Genomic DNA, 18,514 nt, shown 5'->3' with positions numbered 1-18,514 from the left:
CAGGCGTGATGATGTGTGCCTGTAATCCCAGCTACTTGGAGGCTGAGGCAGGAGAATCACTTGAACCCGGGAGGCGGAGGCTGCAGTGAGATGAGGTCACACCACTGCACTCCAGCCTGGGAAACAAGAGTGAAACTACGTCTTAAAAAAAAAAAAAATCAAGGGGGACCATTTGGATGCTGGTGAAATCAATGTCTCTAGTAACAGACTCTCTCATGGGATCAAAGCTAGTGACCAATTATGGATTTAATGTATCATTAAAGTCATTTTTTTTTTTGAGACGGGGTCTTACTCTGTTACCCAGGCTGAAATGCAGTGACATAGTCTTGGCTCACCGCAACCTCCGCCTCCGGGCTCACACGATTCTCATGCCTCAATCTCCCAAGTAGCTGGTACTACAGGCACCCGCCACCACGCCCAGCTAATTTTTTGTATTTTTGGTAGAGACAGGGTTTCACCATGTTGCCCAGGTTGGTCTTGAACTCCTGAACACAAGCAATCCCCCTGCCTCGGCCTCCCAAAGTGCTGGGATTACAGGGTGAGCCACTGTGCCCAGGCTAGTGTCATTGAATTTAACGTGGCCACGCCGTCCAGAAGGGCCGGGGTAGGGCAGGGGGCTGAACAACCCAGTGACCCTGAAGGCAGGGGCTTGAGCTCCAGCTCTGTTCATTATTAGCCCTGTGACCTCAGCAACCTACGTCAACCGCTGTGCCTCAGTCTCCCTCGCCGGTAAAATGGAGATAACAAGGCATCCACTTCTCAGGGCTGCAGTGAAGAGTGGATGAGTGTTTTTTAAACTTACTTTTAAAAAACGTTAACACATATTAATAGAGAAGGGGTCTTGTCATGTTGGTCTCAAACTCCTGGCCTCTGGCGATCCCCCAACCTTGGCTTCCCAACGTGCTGAGATTACAGGCATGAGCCACTGCTCCAGGCCACGGACGGGTTTAGTGTGGAAAACTCCTGGTCTAAGGCCGGCACAGAGCAAGGCTTCAGTAAAAAGACTCTGCTCTTATTCCTTAAACCTTCTAGCACTTAATTCTCAACTGGCTAAAAAGAAGTTGCTCCAAATAACCTAACTGCCCAGGGGCTCAAAGTCTAACACAGCCCCTGATTTTTACCCATTTCTTGGGTAGAATCCTGGGGCTGGCGAGGGGAGCCCGGGGCCCAGGGCAGCTTCTCCGTGCACCCACCCCCAGCACACACTCCTGGGGAGGCCGTGTGCTCTGCATCAGCCCTGTGGAGAGGTGGCAGCAAGAATAGCCAATTACCAACGCTGTTTATGCCAAGGACGGGCAGGGGAGAGGGGTGTCCAAAGCCGGGGACTGTGCCTGCCGCTGGATTCGTGAATTTAAAAGTATCTCCTTTTGTTGTTGTTTAAATACCCAGCTGGCCGGGCATGGTGGCTCACATCTGTAATTCTAACACTTTGAGAGACCAGAGGTGGGAGGATGGCTTGAGCCCAGGAGTTCGAGATCAGCCTGGGTAGTAAGACTCCCATCTCTGCAAAAAATAAAAAATCAGCCGGGTATAGTGGTACACACCTGTGGTCTCAGCCACTCAGGACACTGAGGTGTGAGGGTTGCTTCTGCTCAGAAGGCAGAGGCTGCAGTGAGCTGAGATTGCACCACCACACTCCAGCCTGGGCAAGAGCAGGACCCTCTCTCAAGAACCAAACCAAATCTCCCGGCAGATCCTTTAGGCTCCTGTTTCCTGAAGCAGAGGCTCATCGGGAAAATGAGCTCCTGGAGCCCCACCCAGGGGTGGGCCAGATGAGCCAGAGAAAAGCAGGACACCCTAAACAAGTGGCATGTATTGGGCCTCAGTTTACCCACATGTCAGGGCCCCTTCAGTGTTGCCACACAGGGTGGAGGGGGGCGCCTGCGTATGAAAGTCTGGCCAGTCCACTGACTCTTCTCCTGAATAACAAGGGGAAGGATGACTGCCTATTTTGCCAGTATTCTTTTGACACAGGGACAAGGTAACAGGGTCAGGGCCAAAGGAAACAGCACAGAGCTGGGAACCGCCTCCTTGGAGCAGCTGTGTGATCCGGGGCGAGTCTCTTGACCTCTCTGAGCTTTGGCCTCCTCCACTACAAATGGCAACCCTGGACTCCCTTGAAGCTCCTGCCACCTGGCTCGGGGCAGCAGCTCAGTGGGTGTGCGTCCAGCCTGCTGCTTCGCAATCCTCATTTCCCAGCTATTCACAGGAAACGAGGGGCGTCTGGCAGGGCTGGAATTGCTTTTCCAGGAACGACACTCCCATCATTAGGCAGGTGGGTCCTTCCTCTTTAACAGAATAAATATCCTTCGTGATGCTCAGCACCAGTGGGGACCGTCGGCGTCATCTCCAGCAGCCGTCCAAGTCCCACCCCGCTTCCCCTTGAAGACCTTTCTCTGTGGGGGGTGGGGGCGCAGGGCCACCAGGCCTGAAGTGGTTTGTGGAGGTCCTGGCCCCGTGGCCACTGCTAACTTGGACCTCACTCTCCTGTGGACAGATGGCCTCTGGGGGAGGAAGCACAGGCGTGGCTGATGGGTCAGAGGCCTGGCTGGGGCCTCCGACTCTGGGCCTAGCCTTCCCTGCCACTCGAGGACCCTGGCCCAAGGTGGGACAGACACTCACCGGACACCCTCATTGAGGCTGAAGAGCTCCTGGTCGGGCAGCCCCTTGCGCTGGAAGACGGCAATCACCCCGTTGTGGATGCTGTAAGCAGAGGGAAAAGAACACTGCAGTCCCGAGGTCTGAGAGCCCCCTGGTTGCCCATCAGGCCCCCTTCCTCTTTCCCTCTCTCTTAGAAGGGCAGGATCGCCGTCCCTGCAGGACCCTGCTCATACCCACTTCAACTCCGAGGCCCTGCAACCCTGGCCCAGCCCTGCTGGAGCCCAGCCTGTATCACCAGGTGCCCTCTGGTCACCGCCCCAGGACCTTGCTCCCATGTCCTCTGCACACTATGTGGCCAAACCTCAGCCAGCTCTGCTTCCTTTCTGGGTTCTTAACCCCACCCTGCCCAGGCCAGAAACCAGGAAACCCCTGCGCCTCTCCCACCCCCAAAAACATCCAAGTCCTGTGGACTGTTGCCCCTTCTCTACCTCCACGGCCACCCCGAGTTCAGGAGCATCACTGCATCCCTAGCCAGCTGCGGGGCTCCCGACCCCCTCATGCTTCCTGCCCCTGTTTATAAAACTCTCTAAGGTTGCCGGGTGCGGTGGCTCAAGCCTGTAATCCCAGCACTTTGGGAGGCCGAGACGGGCGGATCACAAGGTCAGGAGATCGAGACCATCGTGACTAACATGGAGAAACCCCGTCTCTACTAAAAATACAAAAAATCAGCAGGGTGGGATGGCGAGTGTCTGTGGTCCCAGCTACTCAGGAGGCTGAGGCAGGAGAATGGCGGGAACCCGGGAGGCGGAGCTTGCAGTGAGCCGAGATAGCACCACTGCACTCCAGCCTGGGTGACAGAGCGAGACTCCGTCTCAAACAAAACAAAACAAAAGTCTCTAAGGCAGGCGCTGGCAAACATTTTCTGTGAAGGGATAGAAAGCAAATCTTTTAGGCTTCATGGGTCACCAGCCTCTGTTACAACTGCTCAACGCGACTGTTGTGATGTGAAGGTAGCTGTGGCAGCAGGGTGCAGTGGTTCACGCCTGTAATCCCAACACTCTGGGAGGCCAAGGCAGGAGGACTGCTTGAGGATGGGAGGTCAAGACCAGCCTGGGCAACACAGTGAGATCCTGCCTCTACACAAACCGAAAACAGGCCAGGTGCGGTGGCTCACTCCTGTGATCCCAGCACTCTGGGAGGCCAAGATGGGCAGATCACTTGAGGTCAGGAGTTTGAGACCAGCCTGACCAACATGGCGAAATCTTGTCTCTACTAAAAATACAAAAATTAGGCTGGGCAGGGTGGCTCATGCCTGTAATCCCAGCACTTTGGGAGGCTGAGGAGGTCGAATCACCTGAGGTCAGGATGTCCGGCCCATTTCTACCTCCTAGAGCTCTCCTGCGCCCCTTCCCGGCTTGCCTGGACCTCAGATGACACGAGCCGGCCTCCCACCTCTCCACCACATCCACCCTCTGCGGAGGCCGCAGTTCCTTCCCTGCCCAGGGCTTTGTGAGGCAGCCACTGCCCGGCAGGCACAGCCTGAGGTCCTGCAGGCAGCATCCAGGGTCCTCCCGACATGGACCCTCCCCACACTCCCAGGCATCCTGATCTCTGACCCCAGGCAGTGTAGGACCCTCCGGGCGGCACCACATCTCTGGGTCTCAGTACCCACTGCCCCTCCTGTCTGGAAGGCCCTTCTCGTCCCTATCCATGAAGCAAGCAGCTATTCATCTTGATTCAGAGGCTACTACCTTCGAGAAGCCCTCTGACCCTTGACCCTTTCCTTCCCAGTGCTGACTCTCCACCAGCACTTTGCTGATTCACTTTCCTGGTCACGAGTGCCCGCTGCTGGCCACGAGGTCCTCAGGGTGAGAACCAGGTCTGGGTACAACAGCCACCTCCCACCCAGGACCTGGCTGCAGCGCTAAGGCTCCTATGGCAGACCAGCACCACACTTCTCACCTTGGAGGGGACGGCTGTCCACAGGATGCTGCCCACACCACAAAGCAGGCAGCCGCCACCACGCTCCTAACGTCCTCCCCTGCTTTAACTCTACCCTTGCCCGTGACTTGGCCACCCATTTTGCAGATGAGAAAACCAAGGCCCAAGTGGCCAAGTCCTCTGCTGGAAGTCACAGAGCAGCCGGCATCTTGGACCCCTGTGCACCCGAACTCCCCTGCGCTCCTTCTCCCAGGCAGCGTCCCCACACGGAGCCGGGGCTGGGCAGGGCTTCCTGTCTCCCTGTCCTCTCAGGTGCGGGGCACTCACAGGCCTCATATTCCACATGCTTCCAGGAGGCTCTGAGCAGCTGTGCCAGGTTCCACAGCTGGTGCTTGACCTGGCCTGGCTGCAGGCTGAGACCCAGCTCTGCCCAGGGCTTCATCAGCTTCTCAGCGGGCACCGGCCGAGATCACGCCGGATACGCATCCCTGGCCTGGGGTGCCCGACTGCACCGGAATGCTCCTTAGTCCCCTGTCTGGTGACACGGGCTCTCTACCTTTGTTTACTGTCTGTAAGTCGGGAATCGTAAGAGCGTCACCCCCAGTGAGTTTGAAAGATGAGCCGGCCCAGGGGAGAGGCTGGTGGCTGGTCATCCCCTCATGGCTGGGATGATGCTCCCCTGCGAGAAGCCCTGGGGTGGCCCCAGCACCACAACGATGTCACAGTAGAGCTGCCCCCGCCCCCACTTGCAGACTAAAAAAAGTTGAAAATCCCAAGGGAAGTCTGCTAGGAAACCAGCTGTCCCCCAACAGCAGCCACCCTGCAATCCTGGCAGCTGCAGACGCCCTCCAGCCCTGTGGCAGCTGCTGGGGTGGGTTGGAGGCGGTGGAGCCCTGCATTGACTGGGAGGGCCTCTGGGATATGGCGGGCGGAGGTACTCCCAGCCACTGTCTCCAGACCCTGGATGGAGGTTCAGGGGCGCCTTCCCAAGTTCTCTCCTGGAGCCCAGGCCTCCCTTACAGTGCATGGTGGAGCCACTGCTGGACCCAATTCAGGCAGAGGAGACAGTGCAGTGGTGTCGCCAGGGCTGCCAAGGCTCACAGTGGGTCCCAGGCTTCAGCCCTGCTGTCCTCAGTGACCTGCCCTGAGCAGCCTGTCTTTCTTTCCTGTTCATTAAACCCCCTGGGAGCCTCCAGCCCACTCTGGTCGCCCTGCCAGAGGTGACTCTACACCATAGGGCCTCTGGAAGAAGTTCTCCCCCTGACCTGCGGCCCTCTTGGGGTCTGGTGTCACTCACACAGCCCTCCTCACTATCCCCTTGAGGCCCCAGGCTGGAGCTGCTGTGGCTTCTTCCCGCGCCGGGCCTCCGTCCCGCTGTTCCCTCTGCCTGGGGCTCGCCCTCCACCTGCCCTTGCTTGCAGCTGTGTGGGAGAGCTACTTTGACCATGGTCTTCTTTTTAGGGGAGGAAGGGTCTACCTGGCTCACGGTTAGACCTCCCGACGCCCCACCTAGCCTCACACTCTGGCTGCACAGAGCAAAGCCCAGCAAGCACCTGCCCGAGAACACCTGCCCACAAATGCCGTGGCGCGCCCTTCCCCACCAAGGGGCCTGAGCCTCTCCTGGGCTCCTTGCCCTGGACGTTCTCCCATCCACACTCCCCACCCCTGCCTCCTCCCTCCGAGGACCTTGAACTTCCTCCCATCCCCAGGTTGGTCCAAGGTGCAGGCCTGGGTTTGAATCCCAGCACTACACTTACAGGCTGGGTAACTCGGCCAAGTTACCACCTAACCACTCAGTGGTTCAGGGTCCCCAGCAGGAAAATGGACTTCTCAGTACAGTGCCACCGCCCGGGTTGCTGTAAGGTCAGCATGCCCTGCCCTGCCCTGCAGCCTTTTCCGTGAAGCTATAGGGTGGGGCTTGCATCTACCACTCCTTGGCCACACCCGGCCTGGGCCCACCTACTCTGTGGCTTCTCAGTCCTCTAACCACCAGGCCCCAGGTTACAGGAGAAGACAGAGTCACACAGCCTGGCACCCGCAGAGGCCCCTCCCCCACCCCCAGGCCGCTCAGGACCTCTGCTCCTCTCCACCCCCACCCAAACCCTTGGAGCCGGTGGGGGAAGGGTGTTTGGTAAACGAGAAAGCCTCCGCTGCGGGCCACTCAGGGATAGAGGAAGGGCGGGGAGGGTGGGAGGGTCTCACGTGACCTGTCATCTCCCAAAACAGAAACGAAACCCCAGCTGCCCCTCCGGGCCCAACAGACAGGCCCAGTTGGTGCAGGTGTAAATGTCCCCTGGAAACCACATGGGACACTGCCGTGGCTTCGACCTCCCTTGTCCAGATGTGGACGGCCTCCTCTAGGGGCCCCCCCAGCCCCAGCAGGCAGTGCCCTCCCAGGGCAGGGCCTCACACCCCAGGAGGGTAAGTCCTCCTGAGGCCAAGTCCCAGCAGGGGGGCCAGCCCCTCTTGAGCGCTGGGCGGGTGCAGGTGAGGGAGAGAAGGGCACGACCCTTAGGGAGGCTCCATGGTGCCTGGCAGTGCTGAGATCTGCTGCCGCTGGGGCTTGGGCTGAAGAAGGGCTGAGGCCCTGGGGCTGATGTGAGGGCACCTGCCTGTGGCCACCCTGGCTGGGGCTACCCTAGGGCTGTATGGGGGCACCTAGGCTCACTCAGCAAAGCTGGGCTCCGCCCTGTCTGTCCAGAACAGGCCGTGGAGGGGGACGGTGCCGTGCCCGTGGCTCCCCTTGGCTGCCTGCCCATCCTCAGGCCCCTCTGCCTCACATCCCACTTCCACCCTCTGCCTCCCCAGCACGAGGCAGGGTGGGGAGGGGTGCAGGTGGGGGGTCAGAGCGGCGTACCACCGCGCACGCGAGGGAAGAAGAGTCGCTCAGTGTGTGGGTTTCCACGGCTGCCGTAACAAATCACCCCTAACTTGGTGGCTGAAAACAACTCAAATTTGTTCCCTTGTGGTTCTGAGGTCAGAAGTTCTTTTTTTCTGTTTTTTTTTGAGATGGAGTCTCGTTCTGTCGCCCAGGCTGAGTGCAGTGGTGCAAATCGGTACAATCTCAGCTCACTGCAACCTCCGCCTCCCGGGCTCAAGCGATTCTCCTGCCTCAGCCCCCAGAGGACCTGGGATTACAGGTGTGCACCACCACACCCGGCTAATTTTTGTATTTTGAGTAGAGATGGGGTTCCACCATGTTGTCCAGGCTGATCTTGAACTCCTGACCTCAGGTGATTCGCCCGCACTTGCCTTCCAAAGTGCTGAGATTACAGGTGCGAGCCACTGCACCTGGCCTGGACGTTCTAAATCCATTTTCCTGGACTAAAATCAAGGTGTTGGTGGGGCTGTTCCTTCTGGAGGCTCGGGTTGGGGGAGAAATATCTGCCTTTTCCATCTCCCAGAGGTGCCCACATTCTTCGGCTCACGGCCCCTTCCTCCATTTTCACAGCCAGCAGTGTGACACTTTCCCAGCTCTCTGAGTCCGTCACTGCATCCCTGTCCCTTTTACCCCCGCCTCTCCCTCACACAGACCCTTGTGATTACAAAGTCCTTTTCAACACATAAAGCCTCACAGTCACAGGTTCTGGGAACTAGGGCAAGAGATCTGCCCAGGCTGCTTCCAAGGGGCAGGGAGCTTGGGACCCAGAGCAAGCAGGCAGGGGGTGGTGGGGAGCCGCAGGCAGGGGGTGGTGGGGAGCCGCAGGCAGGGGTGGCGGGGAGCCAGACACAGGCCCCCTCACTGTGTCCAGGCCCCCATCCAGCCTGGAGGCTTCAGCCAACATCCTCTGGCCTTCAGAGACCCCTATGAGCACATGCTTCTAGCGAGACCTAGGTTGAATCCCAGCTTCCGCCCCAACTCACTGCATGAACCTGGGCAGTCCTGTACTGTTTTTTTTTTTTTTTTTTTTTGAGACAGAGTCTCACTCTGTCCCCCATGCTGGAGTGCAACGGTGCAATCTTAGCTCACTACAACCTCCACCTCCCAGGTTCAAGCGATTGTCCTGCCTCAGCCTCCCGAGTAGCTGGGACTATGGGCGCCCGCCACCACAATGGGCTAATTTTTTATTTTTATTTTTAGTAGAGATGGGGTTTCACCATGTTGGCCAGGCTGATCGTGAACTCCTGACCTCAGGTGATCCACCCGCCTCGGCCTCCCAAAGTGCTGGGATTACAGGTGTGAGCTACCGCGCTTGACCTCCCTGTACCGTTCTGAGCCTCAGTTTGCTCATCTGCAAAATGGGAGTATTGAGCTCACCTTAAAGGTTGCTGTGGGGAATGAAAGTTCATCCACAGGGCCCAGTACAGGTCGGGGTGTAGGTGGTACCACTGCTATGTAATGAGGAGCACAGTGTTGCTGGGAGAGACATGGGTGCAGGGTTGGGGCAGGTGGCTGGAGTGGTCACGGCCTCAGCTGGTTCCTGTCCACGACTAGGGAGTGCAGACAAGGTCCTATAGGGCCCTGCCCTTGTGCTCCCACCCTAGCTATGGAAGCCAGCTCTTGCCATCAACACCCACCTCACCCTGGCTCCAGCCGGAACATGAACCCACATGTGTCCCTGTGTCCTGGCCCCATGTTAGACCTGGGTTCAGACCCCAGACCCTGACATTAGCAGGGGATTTTGAGTCCCTTTTCTCCTCTGGCATTGGTTTCCCTATTTGTTTTTTGTGTTGTAGTCTCGCTCTGTCTCCCAGGCTGGAGTGCAGTGGCGTGGTCTCGACTCACTGCAACCTCCCTCTCCCAGGTTCAAGGGATTCTCCTGCCTCAGCCTCCCGAGTAGCTGGGATTACAGGCATGAGCCACCACGTCCAGCCAGGTTTCCCCATTTGTAGGCTGAAGACAGTCACCCTAGCCTTGGAGGTGGATTTGTGCGGAGTGAGTGAGAAGTGAGTCATCACCGGCCCTGCACCAGGCCGGCATCTTGGGGCCACGCACTACTCCTGCCTGCCTGGGCCTCCACTTCAAGGGGGAGGTAGGCCTGGCTCTCTAAAGCCTCAAGCATTTGGGAGACACAGGCCTGGCAAGGAGGAAGTGTCCCATCATGGTTGAGGCCCTTCGGCCCAAACACATGGAGGGGTCTGTGTTGGGGTGGACTGCAGGGGTGGGGCTTGGGGAGCTCCTCCCACCCCCAGCTGGGGTCTCCTGCAGTGGTCTGCCCTGCTGGGGATCCCCGGACAGAGGTGAGGGCAACTGGCGGGGCACTGACTCAGAGGGCTTGGGCACCCCCACGTGCCCTCATGGTCCGGTGGGGCACTGGCTCAGAGGGCTTGGTACCCCCACATGCCCTCACGGCATTTGGGGGCCTGCTCTGGATCTGCGGCATCTTTTGGAAGTTTCTCTACAGCCTCCAGGGCTGGGGGAGGCAGGAGGGGATGGCAAGATGTATCCCTGCCAGGAGGCAGAGGCTGGGGCCAGGCCTAGGGCACAAGCACAGAGTCCTCCGAGGGCATGCTGGCGGCTGGGGCCTAGTGAGGGGTCACTGGGCCGCCTGCCCCTGCCGGAGCCTCCAAGCAGGGCACCCTCATGCCCCGGCTCCTCAGGCTGGCGTACAGGCCCTCCTCCACACAGGCCCTCCCCAGGGCTACTTCAGCTCTGCCTGCAGGGCACGCCCCAGTGGCCACTCCCGTCCCGCCTCCTCCTCCAGTGGGAAGATGTGAAAGCACAACTTGGCCCCACAACCCAAGTGCATGACCTTCATGGCTGGAGGCCCTGCAGGGACAGGGGCCAGACCCAGGGCGGAGGGAAGTGGAGCTGCCTGGGAGCTAGCAGGGAATAGGGACCAGGGGCCCTTGAGGAGGGAGGAAGGGAGGAAGGGGATAAGGATGGGGGTGCCAGGGGTGTGGCACATCAGCCTTCATGTCTATCTGTCACCCCACCAGCCTGGGAGAGTCTGATGGGGACACATCTCTGCAGCCTTCGCAATGAGCAGCAGACCTGTCACAGGCTAGGGGCAAAATGGGACCAATACATAAGGAGTGGGCACTCAGGAAACCATCTCTGCAGTCCTGGTTTATGTTGCCTAAGGGAGGCCCGGCCGGCAGGCCAGCCTGGCATCCACAGCTCCCTTACAAACACTTCCTGGGCCCAGTGCAGTGGCTTATGCCTACAATCCCAGCACTCTGGGAGACCTAGGCAGGTGGACTGCTTAAGCTCAGGAGTTCGAGATCAGCCTGGGCAATATGGCGAAACCCTATCTTCACCAAAAATACAAAAAAAAAAAAAAAAAAAAAAAAAATTAGCCGGTGTGATGGCACACACCTGCAGCTACTTGGGAGGCTGAGAGGGGAGGATCGCTGGAGCCTGGGAAGTCATGGCTGCCCGAGCCGTGATTGTGCCACTGTACTCCAGCCCAGGTGACAGAGCAAGACCCTCTCTCAAAAGAGAAAAACCAAACATTTCCTGCACACCTACAGAATCAACCTCCATGAAGGAAAGAAAGGAAGGCAGACACCCAGGGAAATGCTCAGCACTCCAGCGCCCCTGGTTCGCCTTCTTCAAAGCACCAAGCCCACCAGCGTTTACTTGCCTCCTAGTTTATTCACCAATGCCTCCCTCTGGAAACTCTCAGCTCCAGGAGGCTGTTCTCTGAATTTATGTCCTGAGCAGCCCAGTGCCAGCACAGTCAATGAATGAATGAATCAATCAATCAATGACTTGGATTCAGTTCTCATGACACAGCAAGCCTTACACTATGGAAATAGGTTCTTTGCAGCGGTATTTAATTAAGGATCTGCCAGGCCGGGCGCGGTGGCTCACGCCTGTAATCCCAGCACTTTGGGAGGCCGAGACGGGCGGATCACAAGGTCAGGAGATCGAGACCACGGTGAAACCCCGTCTCTACTAAAAATACAAAAACTTAGCCGGGCGCGGTTGTGGGCGCCTGTAGTCCCAGCTACTCGGGAGGCTGAGGCAGGAGAATGGCGTGAACCCGGGAGGCGGAGCTTCCAGTGAGCCGAGATCGCGCCACTGCACTCCAGCCTGGGCGATAGAGCGAGACTCCGTCTCAAAAAAAAAAAAAAAAAAAAAAAAAAAAAAAAAAATTAAGGATCTGGAGATGGTCCTTAATGAAGGATGGGCCCTAAATCCAATAACTAGTGTTTTTACAAGAGAAAGGAGAGGGAACCCAGTGCAGTGGCTCACGCCTGCAACCCCAGCACTTCTGGAGGCCGAGGCAGGTGGATCACCTGAGGTCAGGAGTTTGAGACCAGCCTGGCCAACAAGGTGAAACCCTGTCTCTACTAAAAATACAAAAATTAGCTGGGCGTGGTGGTGGGCACCTACAATCCCAGCTATTCAGGAGGCTAAGGCAGGAGAATCGCAGGTGGAGAATGCAATGAGCCGAGATTGCACCACTGCACTCCAGCCTGGGTGACAGAGTGAGACTCTTATCTCAAAAAAACAAAAACAAAAACAAAAATTAGCTGGGCATGGTGGTGCACACCTGTAATCCCAGCTACTCAGGAGGCTGAGACAGGAGAATCATTTGAACCCAGGAGACAGAGGTTGCAGTGAGCTGAGATTGTGCCACTGCACTCCAGCCTGGGCGACAGGGCAAGATTCTATCTCAAAAAAAAAAAAAAAAAAAAAAAAAAGAGGCCAGGCATGGTGGTTCACACCTGTAATCCCAGCACTTTGGGAGGCCGAGGCAGGTGGATCACCTGAGGTAAGGAGTTTGAGACCAACCTGACCAACATGGTGAAACCCCGTCTCTACTAAAAGCACAAAAAATCAGCTGGGCGTGATGGTGGGCACCTGTAATCTCAGCGACTCTGGAGGCTGAGGCAGGAGAATTGCTTGAATCTGGGAGGCAGAGGCTGCAGTGAGCTGAGATTGCACCATTGCACTCCAGCCTGGGCAGTAAGAGCGAAACTCCATCTCAAGAAAGAAAAAAATAAAAAAAAAAGAGAAAGAGACAGGAGAGGGAGACTTGGACATGGAAATGAAAGCCATGGGGAGGTACATATCGGAGTGATGCAGCCACAAGCCAAGGAGCCACCAGAAGCTGCAAGAAGCAGGGAAGGCTCCTCCCCTAGAGCCTCTGGTGGTAGTGACACCTGGACTTCCAGCTTCTGGCTCCAGAACTGTGAGGGAACAGATTTCTGCTGTTTTGGGCCACCAAGTTTGTGATCTTTGTTACAGCAGCTCTGGGAAGCTAATACAGTCACACAGATAAAAGGGGGTGTGTACTAGACTCACAATGAGGAGCACAAGGCTTGGCAAGCCAGGCCCTGCAGAATGACACGCCTGTCCTGACCCTGCACAGACCTGTTGTCCTGGGGGGCCCTGGCAGGGAGTACTGCTAGAAGCAGGAGCAGGCAGACAGGGACCAGAAGGGGTGCCCTGCCCCCTGCGGTTTCCACTCAGGGACTTGGCTGGGGAAGGCACTTTGCCTTCTCTTGGCTCCATCTCCCACATCTGCTGGGGAGGAGAGCCCGGGCGCAGGCTCTGCTGCATCCTGCGCAGGCGATGGATGAACTGGGCAGGTCTCCTGGGTGCTCTCTCTGCCCTTCTGCCTCTCTCGGTGGGGGGTGCTGGTAATACCTCCCTCACTGGGCTAGGAGAGTGGCAAAGTCAGTTAAGGGCGTTGAACGGGTCTGGCCTGGGGCGTGGCACAGAAGAGGAGTGCAGGAAATGGCTGTGTCCCTGCTGCCCGGGGCGGCGGGAGCTGACGCAGGCCTAAGGGCTGGGAGACCTGGAGCCCTGAAGGTGCTGCAGGGAGGGGCTGGCATTCCTCTGTAATCCGCCAGGCTGCTGAGCGAAATCTGGGAGCGGGACTCAGGCAGCCTCTGCCTGCAAGGCCTCCCTGACCTCTGAGAAGACACTTGAGACTCTGAGCCCACTCCAGGGTCACCCAAGGTGGGGTGATGGCAGTGTCTAAGCCTTCTGAGCCAGCAAACAGCCACTGCCCCCACCTGTCTGGGGACCCGCAGCAGTACACCCCAACTCGGGGGTGGGAGGGAGCTCACCAAGTGGCTGTCGGTGGGTGCTCAGGAGCTGGCTGACTCCTGTGGAGCCCTCCAAACGCCATCCCTACAGGGACACCCCGACACCCATCCCCTGCGTGAGTCTGGGCTTGAGCTGTGAGGTACAGAGGATCTACTATGTGTTAAGCCCTGTGTTGAGGGCTTTATTTTGCATGTTCAAATTTCATCCCTACAACAGCCCCGTCAGGTGGGTACTATTATGGGTCCATTTTATGGATAAGGAAATTGAGGACCACAAAGGTTAAGTGACTTGCTCAAGACCACACAGTAGGGAAAGGGCAGAGCTGGGATTTGAAATAAGTCTATTTACCTCTTTCCTCTAAATCACAGCAGAAAAACAAGGAGAAAGAGATGGCTTTCATCTCAATACTGGAGAAGAATACTTTTTTTTTTTTTTTTTTTTATAGGGTCTTGCTGTGTCACCCACGCTGGAGTGCAGTGGTGGCATCATGGCTCATGGCAGCCTCGACCTCCCTGGCTTAAGTAATCTTCCCATCTTGGCCTCCCAAAGTGCTAGGATTACAGGTGTGAGCCGCCGTGCCTGGTGGAGAACACAGCTCTTAAGACACTGCGGAGTCGCTGGCTCAGTGAGATTTCCCAACAGGAGTCCTTCCTTCACTGTTCCCACACCAGCCCTCCCCCACAGAGAGGAATGCGAATATCCACTGACAGGACAGGGAAACGGAGGCAGGCACTTGCCAGCCCTCTAGCAGTTTGCAACTCAGAGACAGAAGAGACCACGTTTGAAGAGGATCTCGCTGGCTCACAGTGCATTCAATGAACTGAAAACAACGTGTGTCCAAGTGACAGCCGGGTTCCTGGTGGCCAAGACCACAGCCGGTGGAGCATCTGGCAAGATTTCACTGCCAGGTGTGGGGGCGAGAGGGGCAGCGTCCACAGCCTCCCCCACTTTGTCCTGCCTCCCATTTTCCTAGGGAGCAGAGACACTGGCGAGTTCCACTAAATAAATCGTTTCTTTTTCGGATCCCAGCCTTGCTCCTCAAACAAAGCTGGGGGAAGGGGCTTCCCAGGCCCCTGCTTGTCTGGGAATGACCCCTGGAGGAGGGTCCTCTAAAGAATGCCTCGCAGCTGCCGCACCCCCTGCTGACAGCTGGAGGACAGGGGGCCTCTCCAGGGAAAGCCTAAGGGACCTTAAAGAGACACAGGAAGCCTGCGCGACCCACCCACTGAGCCCCGAGGCTCCTGTGCTCAACCGCAAAATGGGAAAAATACTTCCTGCTCCGTTAACCTCCCGGGTTGTCACGAGCACAGGAGTGGAGACGTGGAAAGACCCCGGGTGGGAGGCGGGCACGCGGGTTCCCGGCCCACCCCGCCGCCCACCCGCCGGGCGCTTCTGGGACAGCCCCGGGCGCTGGCGGGCCTCGCTCCCTTTCCTGGGTTCTGGAACCACGCTGCACTGAACTTTCCTCCAGGGCCGCACCACTCCGGCAGGGCAAGTTCTTTGCAAACTGTGAAGCGCCGCGCCGCCTTAGGCACGGTTCCTGGCTCGGGGCGGCCCCTCGCCCGCGGACGGCTCGAGGGTCCTCTTCCCTCGCTCCGGGACCTCCAGCTGGCCGGGAGGGCGCGGCCTTACCTGTTCCAGGTGGCGTTGGCGCAGGCCCGGCGCTGCTGCGTGCCCCGCTCGTCCGCGGCGGCGGCCGGCTCTCTCTTGCCCAGGTCACTGAGGCTGGGCGAACTCATGAACTTGAACCTGCGGAGAGTCCTCATGGTGACCCGGGCCGCCTGCGCCGCGCCCACGCGCGCCCCACGCCGCGCCCTGCGCCACGCCGCGCCAAGGGCCCCGGGCCGGCGCTGCGCCCTCTACGCGGAAACTCGGGCGAGAGCAGGAAGCCGAGCGGCCCTGAGGGGTCCCGCCCCGGCCCCGCGCCTCCGTCTCGGGTCCCGCGCCTGCCGCCCCGCCGGGTTAATCATTGCACGGAGCGACTCAGCGTGGAGCGCCAGGCGCGCGGCCAGCACGGACCCGGCGCAAACGCAGGCCGAGGGCGGGCCCAGGGGCGGGGGCGGGGGCGGGGGCGGGTCGCGGCGCCCCGGGGGGGGGGGGGGGGCGGGACGGGAGGGGCGGGGCATCGCGTGCGGGGCGGGGCCTCAGGCGAGGGGGCGTGTACAAGAGGCGGAGCCGGCGTCTCCGCGGCCGCAGCTGCCGCGACGCCCCGCTCGGTCTGCCCTCTGGGGACGTGCTCGCCCTCCTCCCCTCTTCCGAGGGCCCCACGTGCCCACAGGAAACCAACACGCTCGGGGCGCAGGGCCCAAGCCCAAGCGCCCGCCCCCCGCCCGGCACTGCGGTCGCGTCCACACGATGTCCAGCGACCCCGGCCCCGGCGGTCTCTCCCTTACGTCCCTCCTCGCAAAGGTTGTGCCACAAAGGTGCCTCCGTACCCCTCACCTGAACACAGGTTTCCCCACCCACTTCTCATGAGGACTTTGGGTAGAGGCCTTCACTCCCCTCCAGGCACCTCTGCCCAAGAACCCACCCCACCCGGCCTCAGCCTACACCCCCTTGGAGGGGGACTTCAGCATTGCCTGGCTGCCTGGAGGATTTGCTGGATTGGCGGCTTGAAGAAGTAGAGGGTTTGCTCCTTATTCCCCACCCCCAGGTCTCTTGGATGGTAAAACCAAGCAGAGCTTCCCAAGTCTCCTTGGTGGGGGCAGAGTGATCCCAGTGAAGGCAGGGCACAGCTGGTGCTTCCTGCCTGCTTTGCAGAGCACTTTTAGATGTCTGATCTCCTCACATGAACTAACATGAACTACTTCCGTGAGGCAGAGGTTATTATTCTCCCCATTTTTCAGTTGAGGACATTGAGGCTCGCAGAGTGAAATAACTTGCCCAACATTGTGCAATCAACAAACGGCAAAGTTGGGCCTCACCACAGGGAGCGTCCAGCCCCTTGCACGGGGCCCTTCCCAGTCCCCAGCTTCTGGGATTCCCACAAGGCTCACCTGACCCCTCCATCAGAAGGGGGGTGACAGCCACAGCTCCAGGAGCTGGGAAAGCCCCATATAAAATGTAAGAGAGAGGTGGCGGCTCGTGCCTTAATCCCAGCACTTTGGGAGGCCGAGGTGGGAGGATCACCTGGGTCAGGAGTTCATGACCAGCTGGGTCAACATGGAGAAACCTCATCTCTACTAAAAATACAAAAATTAGCCGGGCGTGGTGGCGCATGCCCGTAATCCCAGCTACTCAGGAGGCTGAGGCAGGAGAATCGCTTGAACCTGGGAGACGGAGATTGCAGAGAACTGAGATCGCGCCATTGCACTCCAGCCTGGGCAACAAGAGCGAAACTCTGTCTCAAAAAATAATAAAAATAAAAATAAAATGTAAGAGAGCCTCGTGAAGAGTCTTTGTTTAGTGCAAATCAACCAGTGTCTCCTGGGCACCTCCTGTGTTCCAGACATAAACATAAATACCATTGTCTTTGGGAGACAGAGCCATAAACAGACAAACTTGCTCGTCAGTAAAGTGGAATAGACCGGTTCATCTCACAGGCAGCTGGGGGCCTACAGGCAGCAACAGGTGCTTTGTAAACTAACCGTCAAGTGCTGTACACGTTTTCTTTTTCTTTTTGAGACGGAATCTCACTCTGTGGCCCAGGTTGAATGCAGTGGCACCATCGTGGTCACCGCAGCCTCTACCTCCTGGGTTCAGGCAACCCTCCCATGGTAGCCTCCTGAGTAGCTGGGACTACAAGGCATGTGCCACCGTGCCTGGCTAATTTTGTGTGTGTGTGATGGAGTTTCGCTCTTGTCGCCCGGGTTGGAGTGCAATGGTGCAATCATGGCTCACTGCAAACCTCCGCCTCCTGGGTTCAAGCAATTCTCCTGCCTCAATCTCCTGAGTAGCTGAGATTACAGGCACCTGCCACCATGCCTGGCTAGTTTTTTTTTTTTATTTTTAGTAGAGACAGGGTTTCACCATGTTGGCCAGGCTGGTCTCGAACTCTTGACCTCAGGTGATCCTCCCACCTCGGCCTCCCAAAATGCTAGGATTACAGGTGTGAACCACCACAGCTGGCTCCCTGGCCAATTTAAAAAAAATTTTTTAATAGAGACAGGGTCTTGCTATGTTGCCCAGGCTGGTCTCAAACTCCTGGACTCAAGCAATCCTCCCACTTTGGCCACCCATAGTGTTAGGATTACAGGCATGAGCTACTGTGCCCAGCCCACACTCTCAAACTTACAGGAACACTGTATCTTTTAGATCCCAAACCAAATTTCATAGCCAGACATGCATTTCCTACCTTATTGCTGTAAAAAAACCAACAACAACAACAACAACAACAACAACAACAAAACATATAAAAATACTAAGGCATGTACTGAATTGTCTCTGAAAAGAATTAAAACAGAGGATAAAGCCCAGATCCTTGACTCTTCGAAGGGGCCTTTGAGACCTGCTTGCCCTCCAGCTGCGGGTCCCTCCCTTGCCCTAGAATGTCTTTCAGGGAAGTTAGTTGCCCCTGTCTCTGACCGCCTTCACTCTCAATTAGGCTCAGGGGTCGTCCTCTGTCACCTGATGACTTTTTTTCCATCCTATGCCGTAAGCCAGGAGGGCAAGAACCATAACAACTTGTTCACTGCTACAGTCCCCGTGCCTAGCGCACGGAGTGGGTGCTTCATAGATACTTGGTTTTATGGACGGATGAACATTTATCTCATAAGAAATAAAGGGATTACATTGGACCACATTGGTGAAAATGCCTCATAAAAGTGCCCAGGCTGGACAGATGTAAGGAAGAATCTCTGTCACGGCCACTGGTGTAAACGCAGCAAAGCAGAACCGCCGGGGATCCAGACGGGATGAAATGGTTTCCCACGCCGGAGGCAGGCTCTCGGGAGAGCCTGGCTTTGTGGGCTCAGCACAGCCTGGTCCCACGCTTGCTGACCGCTGGCAGGGCCTGGCTGGCAGGAGAGGCCAGCCCCAGAGAGGGAGGGAGGCCTGACTGCTTGGGATAAGAAATCAGAGAGAAAT

At 57.7% G+C, this 18,514-nt stretch overlaps 1 protein-coding gene across 8 annotated transcripts in view; it reads right to left on the bottom strand.

Moving 5' to 3' along the window:
• The window catches only part of LOC105464299 (proline rich 5), a 68,762-nt gene that overhangs the window by 21,497 nt on the left and 28,751 nt on the right, over positions 1-18,514 (bottom strand). For 2 of the 8 annotated variants that reach the window (XM_071080730.1, XM_011712050.3), the window contains exons 2-3: positions 15,122-15,238; positions 2,623-2,703 (exon numbers count right to left, since the gene is read on the bottom strand). In XM_071080730.1, the coding sequence (XP_070936831.1) occupies positions 2,623-2,703; positions 15,122-15,228 (188 nt within the window). In that variant the 5' untranslated portion in view covers positions 15,229-15,238. Of the gene's footprint in view, positions 1-2,622; positions 2,704-4,869; positions 4,891-5,098; positions 5,218-5,839; positions 5,860-14,711; positions 14,733-15,121; positions 15,271-18,514 lie in introns of those variants that run through there. The other 6 variants (XM_011712049.3, XM_071080732.1, XM_011712054.3 and 3 more) reach the window with 6 other exon arrangements.

The sequence above is a fragment of the Macaca nemestrina genome, chromosome 15, assembly GCF_043159975.1.
Source record: "Macaca nemestrina isolate mMacNem1 chromosome 15, mMacNem.hap1, whole genome shotgun sequence".
In the NCBI taxonomy this organism is placed as follows: Eukaryota; Metazoa; Chordata; class Mammalia; order Primates; family Cercopithecidae; genus Macaca; species Macaca nemestrina.
Note: the sequence above shows the minus strand (reverse complement) of the source record. Positions and strands in the feature narration are given on the sequence as shown.